Source organism: Diplotaxodon limnothrissa, linkage group LG12 (genome assembly GCF_057381915.1).
Source record: "Diplotaxodon limnothrissa isolate DT_005_m linkage group LG12, D_limnothrissa_male_GT1.1, whole genome shotgun sequence".
Classification (NCBI taxonomy): domain Eukaryota; kingdom Metazoa; phylum Chordata; class Actinopteri; order Cichliformes; family Cichlidae; genus Diplotaxodon; species Diplotaxodon limnothrissa.
Genome location: NC_140607.1, coordinates 27996242 through 28016043, shown reverse-complemented (window position 1 = coordinate 28016043; position 19802 = coordinate 27996242). Strand labels below are relative to the sequence as shown.

Below are 19802 nucleotides of genomic sequence, written 5' to 3'. Positions count from 1 at the left end.
GCCTACGTTCCCTCCTTGACCTCCTGAGCCCCTGAGGAGGACGCGGAGCTTCGGGGCTTTGGGGTGAAGAGTCCGAGGGGGGGGGGAACGCAGCCCCGGTCGGGGGCCCCTCTGAGCAGGGTCATGGACGCTCTGTACACGTCCCTCTGGAAAGGAGGGGAGGGACTGTCCTCTGTAGGGGGCCATCCGGTCTCTGTGCAGCGCTACTATCCTCCCCCTAGGAGGCAACTGCACCCTGTAAACAACCTCCCCCACTCGCTCTAGGACGCTGCAAGGCCCCACCCAGCTGCTATCCAGTTTAGGACACCGTCCCTTCTTCCTCTTTGGGCTGTAGACCCACACCAGCTCCCCAGCACGGAAGTGCCTCCCTTTAGTGGTGATGTCGTAATTCCTCTTTTGGCGCAGGCCTGCCTTCGCCAGCTGCTCTCGGGCGTAGGAATGTGCAGAATCCAGCCGGTCCTGCAGCTTCCTTGCGTAGTCCCGGCCCGGTGGTGCCTCTGGCGTGTCCGGGGGTTTCCCAAAAGCCAACTCTGCAGGAGTTCTCAGCTCTCTCCCTAACATGAGCAGGGCAGGCGTACATTGGGTGGAGTCCTGCACTGCCGACCTGTAGGCCATGAGGGTAAGGGGAAGATGGTAATCCCAGTCCCGTTGGTGTTCTGAGGTAAGGATGGCTAGCTGCTGGGCCAGCGTCCTGTTAAACCTTTCCACCAGCCCATCGCTTTGGGGGTGAAGTGGGGTGGTGCCGGTTTTCTTAGTCCCAAGGCGTTCACACATGGCAGCAAATACCTTGGACTCAAAGTTACGCCCCTGGTCACTGTGGAGGGTCTCTGCTGTTCCAAAGCGGCTGAACATCCCCTCCACTAATACATCAGCGACCGTCTCAGCCTCCTGATCTGGGATGGCGTATGCTTCCGGCCACTTGGTAAAATAGTCCATGGCCACAAGAACATAGCGGTTTCCTCTGTCTGTGCGAGGAAATGGGCCCATGACGTCCACAGCTACTCGCTCCATTGGGGCTCCTGCTGGTTGCTGCTGAAGCTGAGCCCGGGACTGGTCTTGTGGCCCTTTGTGTGAGGAACATGCATCACAGCTGCGGCAAAAGTCCTCCACATCCCTCCGCTGTTGACCCCAGTAATAGCCCTGGCGGAGGCGGCGAAGAGTCTTGGAGACCCCAAAGTGGCCAGAGCCAGTGCTCCCATGGCAGGCTCCCAGCACAGCTGACCTCAGCGACCTTGGCACCACAACCTGCCACCTCTCCTCCCCCGTGGCAGGATCCTTCCAGGCACGCTCCAACACCCCCTCCTTCAGCCTGAGAGCTGCAAACTTGGCCCACAGCCCCCTGGTACAGATGGAAAACCCAGTGACCTCATCCCAAAGGGGTTGCTCCCCCTTCTCCAGCCACTGCAGGACCGGCAGCAGGTCTGTGTCTTGTTCCTGCCGTGCCCTCCACTCCGCTGCATCCACCACCAGAAGAACCCTGCAGGCGAGCTGTGCTGCTCCGTCTATTGTCGTGAGTTCCCGCTCTATTTCCTCTCGCTTCTCACAGTAACGGCAGCCAGCTGCAGCACATGGGCGGCGAGAGAGGGCGTCTGCGTTAGAATGGTGCGTCCCTGCTCTGTGCTCCACGGTGAAATTGAAGGCTTGGAGCTCCTCCAGCCAGCGAGCCACCTGTCCCTCTGGCTCCCTGAAAGACATCAGCCACTGAAGGGCAGCATGATCAGTTCTGACAACAAATGCTGTGCCGCACAGGTAGTATTTAAAGTGTCTCACCCCCGCCACCACAGCCAACAGCTCTCGTCGTGTGACACAGTAGCGCCGCTCGCTCCTGTTCAGGACCCGGCTGAAGTACGCCACCACCTTCTCCCCTTCCGGTCCAACCTGCGACAACACCGCTCCCAGCCCCACATTACTTGCGTCAGTGTCCAGGACAAAAGGCAGGGCGGGGTCAGGGGGGGCAAGGACTGGGGACTCTGTCAGCGATCTGCGGAGGGTGTCGAACGCCTGCTGACAGTCCTGGGTCCAGATGAAGTCACGGTCCTTCTGCAGCAGGTGGAAGAGTGGTGCGGCTATGGAGGAAAAGCCCTTCACAAACCTCCTGTAATAAGACGCCAGTCCTAGGAAGCTTTTGAGCTGTTTCTGGTCTGCTGGTGTGGGCCACTCGGTAATGGTGTGAATTTTTTCCTCCAAAGTGCTGATGCCCTCACGACCCAGCTTGTGGCCCAGAAACTCCACCTCCCTCCTCATGAAGTGGCACTTGTCGGGATGCAGCTTCAGGCCTGCAGCCGCCACCCTCTCCAACACTTGTCTCAGGGCATCCAGGGCAGCATCAAAGGAGCTCCCGTGCACTAGAAGATCATCCAGGTAAACCAGACACCGTTGCCGTGGGACGCCAGCCAGCACACTGTCCATGAGCCTCTCGAAGGTCGCAGGAGCATTGCAAAGGCCAAAACTCAGGACTTTGAACTGCCATAGTCCCCTGTTAGTGCAGAAGGCTGTCTTCGGTCTGGATTCCGGGGATAGTGGCACCTGCCAGTAGCCACTCCGCAGGTCCAGGGTGGAAAACCAGGAGGACCCGGCTATTAAGTCGAGGGACTCATCAATCCTGGGAAGGGGGTAAGAGTCTTTCTTCGTCACTTTGTTGAGTGGTCTGTAGTCCACACAGAAACGCATCCTAGGACTTTTTTTCTTAGGCACCATCACCACCGCGGAGGCCCACGGGCTATCAGATGGTTCTATGATGCCCGCCTTCATCATTTCACACAGCTCCCTGTCTGCAGCCTCCTGATGAGCCAGGGGCAGGCGGCGGGGGCGCACTTTAATAGGCTGGGCATCCCCGGTCTCAATGACGTGCTCTACCAAGTGTGTCAAGCCAACATCACTTTCTTTCAGGGCAAAAATGTCACTAAACTCTTTTAGTACCTGCCATAGACTCTCTTGCTGCTGTGGAGTCAGCCCCTCACAGTTCTTTGACCAGATACTCCTCACTGCTGAGAGCCTCTCCTCCTCCTCCTCCTCCGCTCGCTGTTCTGCTGGCGGGTCTGCAGGGGTCTCTGCGGTGGAGGTGGACGCCGCGGCAGATGCTGTGCAGACCGGGGGAGGAATAAGCGGCACCTTCTTCCCATCAGGGAGTACGAGGAGGCCTTTGCCTAAGTCCAGTACACCACCAATGGCTCGTAAAAAATCCAGCCCAAGGATGCAGGCGTCCTGCACGTCAGCCACCCAGGCAGCATAAGACACACCGAGGTCCCCCACCTTGAACTGGAACACTCCCTTCCCTCTCATTGGGGCCAGATCACCGGTCACAGTCTTAAGTTGCACGTTAGTCGGTTGTACAGCAGCTCCGGTTGGGACAATATCGGGTCGGACCAGCGTTGCATTGGATCCCGTGTCCAGCAGGGCCGTACAGGACACCCCCGCAATCGTCACTGGAACATGGCAAAAGCCGCCAACCTGGGTCCAGCCCACAGTGATGGCCGCACCGGGTGGAGGTGGCGGTGGTGTGGGGATGTCGTTCTCCCAGGCCCGTGTACTCCTGCCTACACGGGCCCGTGGGCGTTTCCCTGAACCGCTGCAAGCTTGGGGCACTGCCTGATGAGGTGTCCGACTTGTCCACATCCCCAGCAGCTCTGAGGTCGGCGGTGTGGGCCAGCCCGAGGGGAAGGCGACTGCAGCGAAGCTGTCTGCACCAAACTGCACAGGCCCGCTGGCGTCTCCATCTGTTCCACAGGTGCTGACACAGCCCTCACCACGTGTGCGTCGTCAGCGCCCCCAGAGGATCCTGCAAGCATCTCCCTCTCCAACGCTAGCTCCAGGGCTGCACTGAGTGTGGCCGGCCGAGCAAGCTGAGTTTGCATGCGGAGCTCTTTAGGGCTCAGGGCCTGCAGGAACTGGTCCCGAGCTAACTCCGCCTGCACTGATGGTGGCATGCTGTCATACGCCCTCCGGCAAAGGCACTCGACTTCATGGGCCAAAATGCGGAGGGGCTCACCTGGCAATCTGCGTCTGTTGTGGAACTCCGACCTCAGCAGCACTGGTTGGTTATACTGCCCGAAGCGCCTCTGAAGTGCTCCGACCAGAGCATTATAATCTCCCCTCTGCTCCTCGGTCAGCAGCAGCAGGCATGCAGCTGCATCCTCACACAGGCACAAAGCCAATTGGAGAGCTTTATGTTCCTCAGACCAGCCAGCTGCAACAGCTAACAGCTCGAACTGTGCGATAAACACTTCCCATGGCGTCTTGCCGCTGAACTTAGGCGTTTTTATATTCGCTGCAGCTTGCTGGGCGCCGCCATGTTTGTTTACATCACGTGACGGCGCGCCAAGCGAGGTCGACTCCTTCCCGCCGGAATCGCGGCCGCTGTGCGAACAGTTCCCGAGCCTAGTCAAACCTGGAGAAAATCCAGCCTCGGCAGACAGCCGCAGCGCCGTTTCCCTCACTCCATGGGCGGGCGAGCGCGGACGAACCTCCCTCTCCTCCGTCTCCTTCTTAATCCTGCCCGGCAACATCCTCGTCTCGTAACGGCAAGCGTCGCCGGCAACAGGGTCTTGGGCGTTCTGGGGTTCTTTTTTCTTTCTTCACTTCTGACACCAATGTAGCGTTCACAAGAACCAGACGGTTGGGGTCTCAGTTTGTCCGTTTATTCGGCACATAAGCCAGCGGGTTGTTAACTCAGGGGGAAGCGCTCTCGAACTACACCTCTCTTCAGCCTGGCACACACACAGAACAACCAGGTCCCCCCACCCCTTCCTGTACACCACCCTCACTACTTCCTGCAGCCCAACCAAACATGAATCTTAAAGGAACAACAACAGTGTGCAGAGAAAACCAACATGTCACTGTCCAGTAACACTTAACCATCGTTACATTATGCTAACATAGCTGTGTTGCTAGCGGTCACGTAGCACATCATTATATACCAGCTAGCCCAACTTCAGTAACCCTACAAACGTCACTGCTGTTTAGTTTTCTGTCTTCATTTATGCTGGAAGTGATAACAGAGCTGTACGTTTTAATTTGTTTCCAAAACCCCGCAGTCAGGACATGCTATATTGTATTTAGATAGAAGCTAGCGAGCTAACTCCCTGCTAACTTCTAACTCCGTTAAATGTCATAAATTCCGTTTTCATGGATGCCTGGATGTTAAACTCAATTGTTACACCTGGTAGAGCAGAACACTGATCATTTTATTAAAGATGAAAGACTTTAGACAGTTTTTCAACTCTCAGTAATGCCATAGTGATCATTTGATATATGGACCTGCAGCGGAGTTTAGACCCAGACACGGCTAGTGACGTCAGATTGAACAACCGGATTGTGTGTGTATAAGGACCATAAATAGCACCTGTAAGAGACGTACGTGGTTATGAAGCAGATTTCAAACTCCAGGCTGTCAGTCACGCTGTAAAACTTGGAAATAGAGCTGCTGTGAAATCTGTCTGTCTTTGTTATTACGCTCAGCGTCTTTTAGTTTACATTTTGACTGCCCAATTGTGAGCTCTTTGTTATGCACAAAAACAACATTGTTTTATTTTATTTATGGAGCATTATTATTTAATGAATGCTCATAATTTATTTTTGAGTAATTTTTCATGTACATCTGTGCTGTATGTTAATAAAAGTGCCTGTGTGACATCTGGGACACAGCTTTAACTAAGAACTCTCTTTTTGTTCTTACTTTATGGCTTAAAAAAAATATCGAGATATATATCTTATATCGCCATCCAGCTAAAAAATATCGAGATATGAATTTTGGGTCATATCGCCCAGCCCTACTAACAGACTTCGCATACACACTGCAGAGGTTTGTGTTTTTAGCAGTTGGTTGTGCGTGTTAGTGCCCTCCAGGCTCCAGCTTCTCTGGAGAGAAAGGAGTTATCAACTCAGATGGTCTACGTTGACCTTAGGGAGCATGCATTTAATCTCACACTTGAGGCACATTGTTTTGCAGGCTGTTGTGGATACCCACAACGCCAGATGTTAAGCTGACAGTCAATGGACTACGCAAGCCACAGATTCTGAATTTGGGTCTCTTCAATCCCAGGGTGCAGCTCCCACTTTATTCCACTGTGACAGATATTATCAATGGGTTTCTGGAGTTCTGCTTAGTGCTAATCAAAGCTTACAAACTGTAAGCAGCCTGTGAGAGCCTGAGTTTTGATTCTGATTTATTTCTGTTTTTCCAAAATTCGAGTCCAAATGCTTCAAATTGGATCGAGTCAACCTTGTTCAAATATAGATGAATAAACATTTATCTTTGAAAAACTCTATCCGGGTTTCATTTTTTGCCAGTTCCACATCAATCTTTGGACAGAGTCTTGGGGTTATGTAATTCTGCTGGAAAACATAGAATGAAAATGTTTAAGTAGCACCTAATGCAGCAGGGAGATGCTGATGGCACAAGAAAGGGAGCTCTCTGACTACCTGTTGTATAACAGCATTGATTTGTTAGAAAAGCCTTGCTATTAAAGGAAAGGCAAACAAAAGGGCACAAAAGAAGTTAAGCTTTTGCAGCAAAAGGCCTCTTTAGCACAGGCAGACATGCAGAGCCTTTCATGCCGACTCCTCTACCTCCTACTCATCCTCCTCTGCTCCGTCCCCCTCCTCAACAGACTCAGCTGTTCACGTCAAAAGTCAGACAACTCCTCCTTTGACTTGGTTGTTATAGTAACACACCTTTTCCTGTCCCCAACATTCACCTGAGAGCTGGTTAAGAATGTAGATGGGTTTCATAACTTCACTCAATAATAGAGGCAGCCTTGATGCAGAAAGAGAAAAATAAACTGGTAAGCTGAAGGGAAAAGACTTCTAAAACTAGAGGTTGCTTCTCCTCAAAATCTCTGGGTTTCACGTTGATGTCCATCCTCTTCTTAAGCCGTTGTGGACTCTTAATCACAATAACAGCATGTCCTGTTTTTGGCTCTACACAAAGTTTAACACTGCACATTGCTCCTTACTCGGTTTGCATGTGACTGCCCTTGTGTTGTAACTTTACACTATAATAGCAGAGAGAAGCAAGTCCAGCTTTGTGGAGAAGTAGAACTCGCAAAAGCTCACTTTTGGCTGCACACTAATGAGTAAATTTTCAGTGCAATGTACTGTATCACTCATGTGGGCGTAAAATAGTCTGATGTGCTCATGCTGATGCACAGAGCTCCTACAAAGACCCAAATGTGCTCCACAGCACTCTGCCCTGCGCTATGCTTGCACTTCACTCATACACATGAATAAAATTCTGTTCTCTTGTCTCTCAGTACACAGTAATTCCATTACTTTCTCAAAATTTCAAGTTGTGACTTATTTGACTGCACGACTTGTATTCAGAGTGTCACTCTTTTGTGTATATTGTATAGAAACAGGCTTCCGAGCATGTGGTTCAGAACCCAAGAACAGTATCTCAGGATAAAAACCAAAAGAGATGAGAAACAAACTGTGATATTAAGAGTATATAAAATTAGTGTGAACTTTTCTGAATAAAATACTAAATCGTTTTACTTCTTGGGACATCTGAAAATGTTCCAGATGAAAAATTAATTTCATTAAACCACCCGCAACATGCATACACACTACTGGCATTAATGAGGGGTCACAAATCGTTTTCAGCATTGTGAACCACTACCTCAGAGCAAGGATCTGTCCTGACTGAATATAATCTGCTAAAAGTTTCTTCCTCTTAAAAGGAAGTTTTTCCTTCCCACTATTGCTAAGTGCTCATATAGGTTGTCTGATTGTTGTTGTTTTTTTTCCTGTATTAAGGTCTTTAAGGTATGTAAAGTCCTTACCTTAAAAAAAGTGCCATGTTGTGATTTGGAGCTCAGTTTAGATTAAAACTCTGCCATGCAAAAAGTGTTATAACGCTAGTGTCCTTAGATACAAGACTGAAGTTTAGACTTTGAGGTCTGTTAAGAACATATATTTAGCATTTACTTATTTACTTCACTTGTTATGGTGATATTAAATTGGCCATAAAGTCATCTGAAAAAGAAACACTGGAAAACTAAGTACATCCCATGATTTAGTAGCTTGTAGAACCACCATTAGCTGAAATAACTTGAATCAGTCATTTTATCATTGTGCCAGACGTTTTTGATCTTCTTTACATCAGTTCATTGAATTTTGTTCGTTTATGCTCCGTGCCCTTAAGATCCTACCAGGGCATTTCAGTCGTGCTGAGGTCTGGACTTTGCCTGGGCCATTGCAACACCTTGATTCGTTTCTTTTTAGCCATATGGTGTTTATTCACTGGTATGCTTGGGATCATTGTCCTGTTTCATGACCCAATTTGGCCTGAGCTTTAGCAGTTGGACAGATGGCCTCACATCTGAATCTAGAATACTTTGATATACAGAAAACTTCATGGCTGGCTCAAAGCCTGTAAGGTGCTCGGGCCCTGTGGCTGTAAAACAAGCCCAACTCATCTATCTTCAAACACAGTTCTTGACAGTTGGCATGAGGTGTTTGTGCTGATAAGCTGTATTTGGTTATTGCTAGACGTGGCTCTATGCATTATGGGCAAACATTTCCACTTTGTCCTCATCTGACTCATATTAAACAGATTAGGCTATTATTTTCTCTGGAGACGCGTGGAAATGACTGTACACCCTGTTCCCACCCAGCCTGGTTAAACTTGAATTATTCTGCCAAGAAGAATGGCAGAAACCGTGTAAAAAGGTGTGTCAACCTTGAAAGATCTTGCCCAAGAAAATCTAAGGCCGTCATTTCTGTAAAAGGTGCTTTGAGTATTAAGTAAACGATGTGAATGCCAAGTAGGATATTTCAGACCTTTTTTCTGACAGTATAAAATTCTCCGCCGAAATGTTCTTTGCTTTGTCAATGTGCAGTAGTGTGTATAGATTGATGAGGGGGAAAAATAATGAATCCTTTTCAGGCTGAGATATGTCTAAAACTTAAATGAGTCTGCACTGTATGTCCTTTCTGTAAAATGTGAGTAAAAGTAAGTAAAGTTCTACCAATAAGTTTTTTTTGTTTACTGTTTTGTACTCTAATACTTTTTACTATTTGAATATTCACACGTCCCTACCCATAGTATCGAAAGGAAGGTGTTACCAAAAAAGTGCGAGCACTGTGTAGGCTGTGTTTCCTTTTCCTTCTGCCTTAATAACGACTTTCAATAAGAAGAGGAAGACACCCTGTTCTTTGTAAATGGGTTTAGATGAATTGGCATTATACGCCCAACTAAATTTCAGGCGTGCCAAATATGGTCATGTCAAGTCATGGAAATGGTATCTCCCAGTCTTGTTCATGAGTAAGAGAAGAGTAGAACAAGCTGACCAAATGTTCAAAGCGGCTTTTATCAGTGTTGCCTGGTGACTGTACAGACAATTTTGATGTTGTGACCAGGAGATATTTTATTTTGTATTCTTATGATCACAGTTATAATTAGAAGTATCAATCATTAATCATTTACCATTGTGGAATCTGATGACAGTATAATCTTGGTTTTATATCTATGGTAATCTGAGTAAAGATTAATGTATGCATGTTATCATCATTGTAATCAAGTCTCAAATGGTATCCACAGCATTGTATTCACCGTCCATAACTGGAGGGTCCAGTAGGACCTTGTTCTAATTCATTTGCAGGCCTACATCAGAACATGCACATAGAGAGTTATGTAAACACGCACGTTCACCCTTATTTACACAGGGAGGTCATGTCAGGACATTCTCTAGTTGGACACACAGGCTCACAGAACTGCACAACATGACATGTCACACACTTGTTTTTCTCTAAAGTATCATCTGATGTTTGTATAAGGAGAACTTTGGACTATGGGGAGACTGTTATCATTTCCAGTAAGGTCTAACTGTGTGATGTCATCATGGGTTATATAAGGATGGGGAACGGTCCACTCTTTGGAGATCTGTGGCTGTACGCTTGTCTTCCCATGCTTCTGTCTTAGAAGTGTGTAATAAAATCACTATTTTTGTCACCTACACGGACTCGGCTGTTTTTCCTTCTTACCCAAACTGAACCAGACGTAACAATGTCCTGTTGAAAATGTTGAAGCTTGCTTTCCATTCATTTGGATGTTTTGAATTACCTTCAAATTAACTACCTCCTGTGAAGATGTTGCAAATTGGCAACTTTAACTTTATGCTACTCTTTTTCACTGCTGCAGTCCTTACCTCTAGTAAAGCGCTTGACTACTAAAAAGCGGTCTTTGTTTAAACAAAAGACGTCAAATTACACACCAGCGGCATATTTTCACAAAATCTTCCACTCTCTCACACACAAGCACCTCACCGAAAGCCTTGCTACCTGTGTGAGCCGAGAATACAAAGGGTGTTGAGTTTGAACTGCATTTGAGTCTAATTGGATAGAGGGAAGTAGCAAGACAAAGAGATGGAAGTAGTAGTGTTGACACCTCTAGCCTTTTTCCAGCGGATCATATTACTGGCTGGAAGCACACTTTGGAGCATGCTTATGTTCTTGTTTTGCACAAGGTATGAATATAAAACAGTTCTAATAAGTCTTTCAAGGTGCAGATGCAGAAACACGACAGATGACAAGTGAGCTTTAATTGGTGATGTTACATCAGGCTTATGTTTTCAGCTCATTTTACTTTGCCAGACTGATAACCAAAATATATTTTTTGTTTTTCTTATAAGTTTTTTAAGGTTTAAAACATTTGCATTCTAGAAAAATGAGCAAAGATAGTGAGAAATGCTAAGTGTCCGTTTTCTCAGCCTCAAGGAGTATTTGTTTTTGTAACTGCTTGCAGGTAATACTTTGGATTTTCACTCTTTAAAAACCTGATATCTCACCCAATGGTAGCAGGGATAAACTCTCACAACCCCATCCTGACTCCGGTAAGGATAAGCGGAAGAGAATGGGAAAAATTCTTAATGAATTAGCTTTATCAATGACTAATTAATTAGTTAACTAATTGTTTCAGCTCTGATTTCTTCAGCTTTCAGTGCACCCCGGGGTGGTCCGGTAATTAGCAACCATTAGCACTTAATCAGATCATTTTCCAGACTGCAACCTCCTCCTGTCATGCTCAGTTTTTTTTTGGTCCAGTGTCATTAAACAGGTGTAAATAATAAATTGCAGACTGCAATGATTTTTGGAATTTGTAATAATGCATTTAATATAAAATAGTACAACATAAACAGCGGGGCACCATACCAAATCTTACGACTTAGACATTTTCATTGATATAGAAAAAAAAAATTGATAATTTTGAATTTGTTTTATTAACACTTTCAAAGACTACATACTCTGAATCATGCCATGACTGGATATGAAAAAGAGCATCTCAGAAGCGGTGGGGAAGCGTTCACAACATGTTTACCACTGTGTTGCATCACTTCTTCTTTAAACAGCACTCTGTAGGTGTTTAGGCACTGAGGAGAACAACTCCTGAACTTTTGCAAGCGAAATCCTCTCCTAAAGCATATTAAATCTGCACAGAATTTGGGGTGTATATTTTTGCATTTTTTTGTTTTTTGATGAACCAGATGTTTTCAGCAGGTGACAGGTCTGACTGCAGGCAGGATAGTTTATCACTGTTGCTTTTACTGTTGTAGCATGAGCAGAATGTGGTTTGGCACTAAAATAGGAAAGACCTCGACTTCCAAAGACACTTTGTGAATACCGGCTTATGTTGCTACCCTCTCTCGCTCGCTCTCTCTCTCTCTCTCTCTCTCTCTCTCTCTCTCTATATATATATATATATATAATCTCATTTGTCTTTATAGATGTCCAGATTGCTTATGCACTAATGCACCCTTATAACATTGCAGATGCTGGCTTTTCAACTGTGTGGCACATGGTCTCTCTCTCATCTTTAGCTCAAAGGATGTAGCTTCCATCCACAGAACAGTTTTCTGCTTTGCATCAGTCTCTGTGGGTTTTTTTTCATTTATTATTAATAATATTAGTATTATTGTGCTATTAGAAGTTTTAACTTGGATTTGAGGATGGAGTGGCACTGACAGCAGTTTTCAGAAATGTTGCTGAACCCATGCAGTGATTTCTTTTCATTACATTACATGCCTGAGGGCCTAAACATCATGGCTACTCAGTATTAGTTTATGTCCTGGCCCCTTAATTACAGAGATTTCACAGATTCTTTAATATTATGCAAGACAGAAAAATGATGGCATTATGCTATTCCTATTTTGTTTTTAAACTATTTGCCCACATTATCTTTCACAGACTAAAAGCCCCCAGTTTTAATTCTGGAAAATTCCGAGATGCCCTTAGTCTTGTTACTGCTTTGTTGCCAATTAACCTAATTAGTTGTGAGAGGGTGTTTCTTTTTTTTTTCTTTTTTAGCATTACACAACTTTATTTTTTCATCTGTCCCACCTCTTTCGAAATGCAATTCTAGCATGAAATCTAAAACAGTAACACATTTCAGCATATAAGCCTTCATCAGAAAGAAAACATTCATGAACAAAAGTCCATGAACACACTTAATCTTTTCCAGTGGTATTCCACCAATAAGGCCCTTCGACATATGGACTTCCACCAATAGCAAGCTTCCACTTTGAGAGTGAAAAATGCCACCTATATGACGAGTCTTCAGAATAACTTGAGGAGATGCAAGACGCCAAAAAGATACCAACAAACATTCAATCAATTCAATCCAAAGCTGCACCAGCCACATATAACCATAAATCCATCGTCAAAGGCAAATAACGGTTCTAACAATACAGTTCAGTTTATAAAATAAGAAGTAAAATCATTTAGTGGCCTGTAGTTTAGAAATCGGCAAAGCTTCCATTTGGTTAAGACTCCTTTGTCTGTTACCTCTTTGTATTGAAAGAGGAATGTGGTCAATTCCATCGGCTTGCAGTGTAGAAGGGCTACCATTATGAAAATCCAGGTGGTGCTTGGCCGTGGGGTAATTAATTTTGCTCGTCCGCTAATCTATCCTGCAACCTTGCTTTTGTTCTACCAATGTGAAAAACTTTGCAGCTGGAATACTCTCGCCTATGAGCATATATTTCTCAAAACACAATCGAATTTCATGGATTCGACATTTTAGATTTGGTCTTTTTCAAATGTTTAATTGGTTTAGACATCATTTTATTGCACTGTACTCCACATGTTTTGAAAACGAGACTGTACTGCGTGTGTTGTTTGAGGAGTGTGGGAGTGACCCTGCACATGTCTTTTAGACAGATGTATTACTACTGACATGTGACCTTTCCTAGAGCGAGCGGTTAGTGGGCTGATCCTGGAGCCCGCTTGGACTCCCGCAGCAACCTGTCTACTGTGATGATGTGAAATTTAGGCCTGCTCTACCACGAGAGATCGTACATACATTCTTGTCATTACTGTCATCACTGGGCTTGGTGGTTAATTATAGCAGTTTTTATATCAGTCGTTAATGTATTTTCAGTTTTCAAATCAGTTTATAGCGAGTGGGAGAAAAGGTTTTCACAGTACTTCTGCACTCACTTCTCCATTTACATGATTGGGTTGTTAAAGTAATCAGGAAAAGGAAATGCATTTATTTTCGTTAACAGCTTTCAGCGGCTGTCTTGAGAGAGCAGCGCTAGGTAAAATGTTTGTGCATGCATTTGACAGAGGCTGGGTGAGTGAGTGCATGCACCACTCGCTTTTTGTGATTTTCATGTCTTAACCTTAATGCCACAGTTCAGCCGTGTAGCCTTTGGATAGCTCCCAGGATTGACGGAGATTAAAGAATCACAGGATGGAGTGACGTGTCTTCACTTTGCTGAAAATCTCTCCAGAGCCTAAAACGCCTAAATTTGGTATTTACAGTGACAGGCAAAAAAAACCCCTGAAGTGACTGAAAATGGGAATCCTTAAGACAAAGGGGAAAAAGTAAACAGACTAGGAGAGGGTGGTGGTGGGGGGTTTACACAATAGTTTGTATTGATTCAGCATACTGCAGGGGTACAGAGGCACTTAAGTAATGCCAAGCCAAAGAACAGTTGATATTGATGCTCTGTTCTTTGTTTTTCAGCTGCTGCTTTGGCTTAGTTGCAGTAACACAGTGTTACATAATTTAACATTTGTTGTAATACCTACCATTTGGTGCACAGTATGTATTACTTAATCTCTTTTCTTTTTCCTTTTTGTCTTTCTATTATTTTTCCTCTTTTTTTTAGAAATTAAAAAAGTAAGTAAATGGATAAATATACTATTAAGTCAAAAGACTAAGAAAAACTTGATAGAACAAAATGCAGATATTGGTAAATTAGTGCTGTTGTTGAAGTGGTTAAAAATGTCAGCACACAGATTGGTGAGTATGCCAGAAAAGAATCGCAGAGGCCTTAAAGGTCATCAAAAGTTCCAGTTCTTAAATTTCATCTGGTCTCATTGGCAGTTCCAAGTTTCCATTTTCTCCTCTAATATTTTGTCTTCGATCGCAGTGGTTGTCAGCCTAAACTGTGATCCATATGTGCATGTGATCTCATTTTTGTTATTCATTGTTTCCTATCAAAGTAATTTTCTGGTGACCCCTTATATTCATTTCATGACCCACTGGGAGCCTCGGTGTAAATACAGCTGATCTAATACATGGATTATCACAAATTCTATAGACATTTAGGATTCCTACTGACTTAAGTGATCCCCTAACTAAGCTTCATTACCACATTTGTGATTTAACAATTCTGATGAAACTGAATACAAATCCTCACATCATGCTCAGAATAAATGCATCCTAAATTCTCCATCCAGGGAAATGACTTTGAGTCATGTCCAGAGATTGCAAAATTAATGATATTCTCAGCAGCCTCGGGTATACTCTGTTTCTCTCAGTTAGCAATATTAGCATGTTAAAAATGTAAACTCAAATATAGAAATGGCACCATCAATTGGGAGAGGTTAGAATCAAGACTGACACTCTAGGCAAGGGGATTTAACACACTAGAAATTCCACATGGAGTGTATTTGATGGTTTGTGGCTCTTCTTGAGTCACAAATTTTTGCTCACTCTGATTGCTTTTGAATCCATTTTTATTTCACCAATATTTCAACTCCCTGTCTATTAAAAAGGACGGATGCGAGAGGCTGTTACATCTGCTGGAATCTGCTTATTTGGCATTGATGGAGGCAGGTTTAAGTGACTGTGTTTAGCATTAGAATCAGGCGCATTGCTGGAAATGGACACAAATGTCTCATCTAATATGTTTCCATGCTGCACATTTGTTTTGTAGTCAAGTAATCACTGTACTTCCAGTACAGTGATTACTTGGTAGGTTTCCTCAGAACAGCTTTTTAACTTTTTTGCATGTTGCATTTTTTTCATCTTTTCACACTGGGCAGAGAGAGAGGAAGGCTGCTCTCAAACAAAATAACTGTTTTCTAAGAAGCCAAGTGCAACATTATTCTTGCACAGTGATTAGTTGATTAGCTGTTTTGTGCTTAGTCCTTTGATGTAATAAACATAGTCTGGTGATAGTGGGATATCAAATTTCCTATAAGCTTATAATCTTCTGTATGGTTTGTAAGAGGCAGAGTTTTTGAATGGTAGTATTTAAGGTCAGCCCTGGGGGGGGGGGAAGAAAAGCTTCACAGGCTTTGTAGTCTAGAAGTCTAGATGTTTACAAGTAGAGCTGCCTTATTAATCAGAGCTTTCCTCTGGACACCCGTTTCACAAGCCTTCACTTTCCTTTCAATATCTGCAGCCCATCTTAAAGTAATCGAATGGGTACCTTACAAGTGCATTAGTCTTTAGGAGGACCATTTTCATCACAGTGGGTATGAAAACGCTTATCTCTCTAGACTGACGATCTAGCATTAATTAACCAGTGGATACCATACTTAATGGTCTCTGTGCAAAAATAACTATTTTACCATTGTTTTATAGATGGAGCACATAAGATAAATTCCATAAACTGGAAACTGAACTCATTTTGAAACATGTTGCTAAAGATTTCAAGATTCCTTTTGCCCTTTTAAGTCCAATTTTCCTCCTTTGTTGCAGTCATTTACTGTATCCAAGCTTCAATCAGATAAAATGAAGCTGGAGGCTCATTTAATGTTATCACTGGATCGCCTGCGCTCACTTTTTTTGTTGCAGTTTACCTAGATGAAGAACATTTTCTGCAACAAAAGTGACAACCATTTCTGGGAGCCTGCAGAGCTTCAAGCGCAATGATGCCATCCCTACCTGCAGCTTGCTGTTTTTTACTGAATAGTTTCTCACACAGTATACCAGTTGCTTTTGAAAATGGATGACCCTGTTTGTGCTTTTATCCTGATCCTTAACATTTTAAAGAATAAGTGTAAAAGACTGAAGAAGTTTCCAGAGGTGCCATGTACTCAATGTTTCTGGATGTTATTGCTTATCCATCTCACTCTCTCTCTTAGGTGAAAGCCCTAACCCTGTTTGTAACCCATTATCCTCCTCTGTGTGAGCTGGAGCGGGTGTATCCTGAACATGTGTCTAACTACCACATGGCTTTCTTGCTCAATGAACCTGATATCTCTGCTGACACTGATGGTATGTACACACTGTTTTCAGTGTTTTCATTAATTTTTGGTTTCCCTGTTGCTTCGAATGATTGGAATGATTTCAACTTTGGTCATTTGCCAATGCTTGACACTTTAAGATTGTAATATATTACGTGTATATGATGTGCACTAACAGATGGAGAAGTTCAGCCAGAGTTCATTACCTTCTTATACCAGTTAACTGAAGGAGCTGCAGGGCGGAGCTATGGTCTGAACGTTGCCCGACTGGCTGACATCCCAGATCCTATACTGCTCACTGCTGCTCACAAAGCCAGAGAGCTGGAGAAAGTGGTCGACGCTAGAAGGTACGCGTTCACATTTAACCATTTCGTAAAGGCATGATTCCACTTAAATTACACATTGAGATCAGTTTAATAGTATGAGGATCAATGTATGCTGTAGTTCTGGAGTAGATTCTAAAAGGATTCAATTTTTGTTTCAGCTGAAAACCTACTTTAGAAATTAGCATGGAGAGTCAGAATGGACGCATCCCAACTTTAAAACAATGCAGTAACCTGAATTTGTTCAGCTATCAGTGGGGTGGTGAAATCCCAGAGGTACAATTCATGTAACAGATATGTGTGTGAAGGTTTACAAGAGACCAAAAACTGTGTTGACTTTTCTAATACTAACATGAACTGTGGAAATAAGCCTTTTGTTCCCAGATGATGTACACTTGTGGCACTATTTATGCCTGCTTTGATTTTTTTCAAATGATTGGCACCCCTGTAGTGTTGCTAAATAACCTTGCTTTTTCCCCATGCAGTGGTAAAGTGAGACTGCCAAGTTGAATTATGGGAATTTTAGAAACCAGTGTTTTTGGAGTGTCAGCTATGTTAAGAACTAAAAGGCAGAAAACCTGAGCTTCTGCTGCTATTTTTTTAAGTAATTTTTTTTTATGTCCTCTAACTTTGTGTGAGTGTGATACTATTTTGTTTGAGTATCCTGTAAGTCTTCCAATACATTACAAAATGCAGTCCTGTGTTTTGGAGAGTTTTATGAAAAAATAGAGCCTGGAAGCTGAAAACTAGGGTTGAAATGTGTGCCATGAAATAATAAAACTCAAGGGAGCTCTACAGACATGAAACTGAATGTTTTCTTCAGCTTCAACACTCAAATGAGCTAGATTTTATACTTGGGCTGCCACATCTCAATCAGAAAATGTACCAATATTCTTGGAAAATCAGTGCAGACTTTGTCCCCTTCATCAAGACAGGGAAACCTACAAGCAAATCCATGGCAGAATATATACAGCCAGTGCATAAATTTGAAGAAACTGGGGGAAAAAAAGCCTTAGTCACAGTTTGTCATATGTCCAGTCCTATTTTCCATTGGATAATTTTATTGGACACTTTCAGAAAGGAATTGAAAATACTGTGTTCCTTAATGCTTATGCAGAGAACTTTCTTTTAGGATCAAGATCAGAAAGATTTAGCCTACAATCAAGTTAAAAAGTAGAAATATGACCAATTCCAAGTTTTTTCTTTATGTTTTTTGCAAGCAAATTATCAGCATATTGCACATTTTTCCAAAAGCAGTCTTCTGTCTCTGTAAATTTGTAAAACGCCACTATCCTCGCTGTGTAACAGACAGCCTGCTGGGAGCTGAGTGTTGCTTAGCTTCCTCCAAAGTAATTCTCACATTATGAAATATCACTCACACAACACCTGTCAGAGTAATCCTCCCTATATGAAATGTTTGTCCTCTGTTTGAGCGAAGCCAAACAATGCACAATAATCACGCACAGAGGAGTTTGAGGTGCAGCTTGCAGGTTAGGAATATGGATTTTATTGTACACAGCTATGTGTGAGGGAACAGTGTGTTTAGACTGTAAGCATATTGGGCAGTGTGAAGACAGGCAATGTTGTACATGCAATACTGTGTGAAACATTTAAGTCTTTGCCTCTTTCTCTTTAGAAAGAATAAGAAACTTCTCTCAGACCTTTGGAGGATCTCCGACAGATCGTCCCTCATGAAATGGCTGCAGTTAAACTCTTGACATCACCGGAACATTATTCACACCATTGTATGAAGAAAAAAGTCCTAATACCAGTGAACGGGAATACTTTGAGAAGAACAAAAGTACAAATATGCTGACCTGATGGAGTACGTGATGCTGCTCCTTTTCTAGTGTGTACGTGTGGATTTGTGGGGAAAAAAAGGATTTTAACCATCTCAGGTTCTGACAGTCATCACCTTTTCCACTGTAACTGTCATAACGTCAATAATGCCAACTGATCAAGATTGTAGTTATTTAATAATTATTAAAAAAAAAATTCAAACCTGCCTTACTTGCTGGTCTTCGACGCCATGCTGATTTAGCATTTTTTAATTCCATTCGGTTCCTGTCCATATATGGCATCCACAAAACCAATTGTACAACTTCGCTTATGATAGCAGGTTTAGTTTAGTTATGTTTATTCACGAATCAATCAAAGTTAAACTTCAAACCTGATTAATATTTTAAATAATAAATATAAAATAATTTGTGAAATGTGTCTCCTTAAAAGCTACCCACAGTCCATCAAAGAGCTTCAAAAGATCAGATAATACGCACCAAATATGTGTGTGTGTGTGTGTGTGTGTGTGTGTGTGTATATATATATATATATATATATATATATATATATAAATAATTGTACAAGATCAATGGGACCCTAAGAGCCTTCATCAGGAACTCAATGGGGATGTGGCGTACAACACTAGAGGCCAACTCCAAGCCCATAGCACAAGTCACCATCAAGTGCGGGATCTACCAAGGAGATGCTCTGTCCCCACTGCTGTTCTGCATAGGCCTGAACCCCCTCAGTGAGATCATTAACAAGACTGGCTACGGATACCGACTACGGAACGGAGCAGTTGTCAGCCACCTCCTGTACATGGATGACATCAAGCTGTATGCCAAGAGTGAACGAGACATCGATTCACTGATCCACACTACCAGGCTATACAGCAATGACATTGGAATGTCGTTCGGACTGGAAAAGTGTAGTCGGATGGTAACAAAGAGAGGGAAGGTAGTCAGAACTGAGGGGATTGAACTACCAGAAGGCAACATTGCAGACATAGAGGACAGTTACAAGTACTTGGGGATCCCGCAGGCGAATGGGAACCATGAAGAGGCCGCTAGAAAAGCTGCAACCACCAAGTACCTGCAGAGGGTCAGGCAAGTCCTGAGGAGTCAGCTGAATGGTAAGAACAAGATCCGGGCCATCAACACGTACGCCCTGCCCGTGATCAGGTACCCTGCTGGGGTAATAGGCTGGCCAAAGGAGGAGATAGAAGCCACTGACATAAAGACAAGAAAGCTCCTTATCATGCATGGAGGGTTTCACCCCAAG

The 19802-nt window shown here is 43.8% G+C and overlaps 1 protein-coding gene across 1 annotated transcript in view; it reads left to right on the top strand.

Annotated features, from left to right (window-relative positions):
* Window positions 1-18747, top strand: part of msh3 (mutS homolog 3 (E. coli)) — a 60668-nt gene extending 41921 nt beyond the window's left edge. The window contains exons 22-24 of the mRNA XM_085367423.1: window positions 16318-16450; window positions 16598-16766; window positions 18379-18747. Of these exons, the coding sequence (XP_085223549.1) occupies window positions 16318-16450; window positions 16598-16766; window positions 18379-18460 (384 nt within the window). The 3' untranslated portion in view covers window positions 18461-18747. The remainder of the gene's footprint in view (window positions 1-16317; window positions 16451-16597; window positions 16767-18378) is intronic.
* The last annotated feature ends 1055 nt before the right edge of the window (window positions 18748-19802 follow it).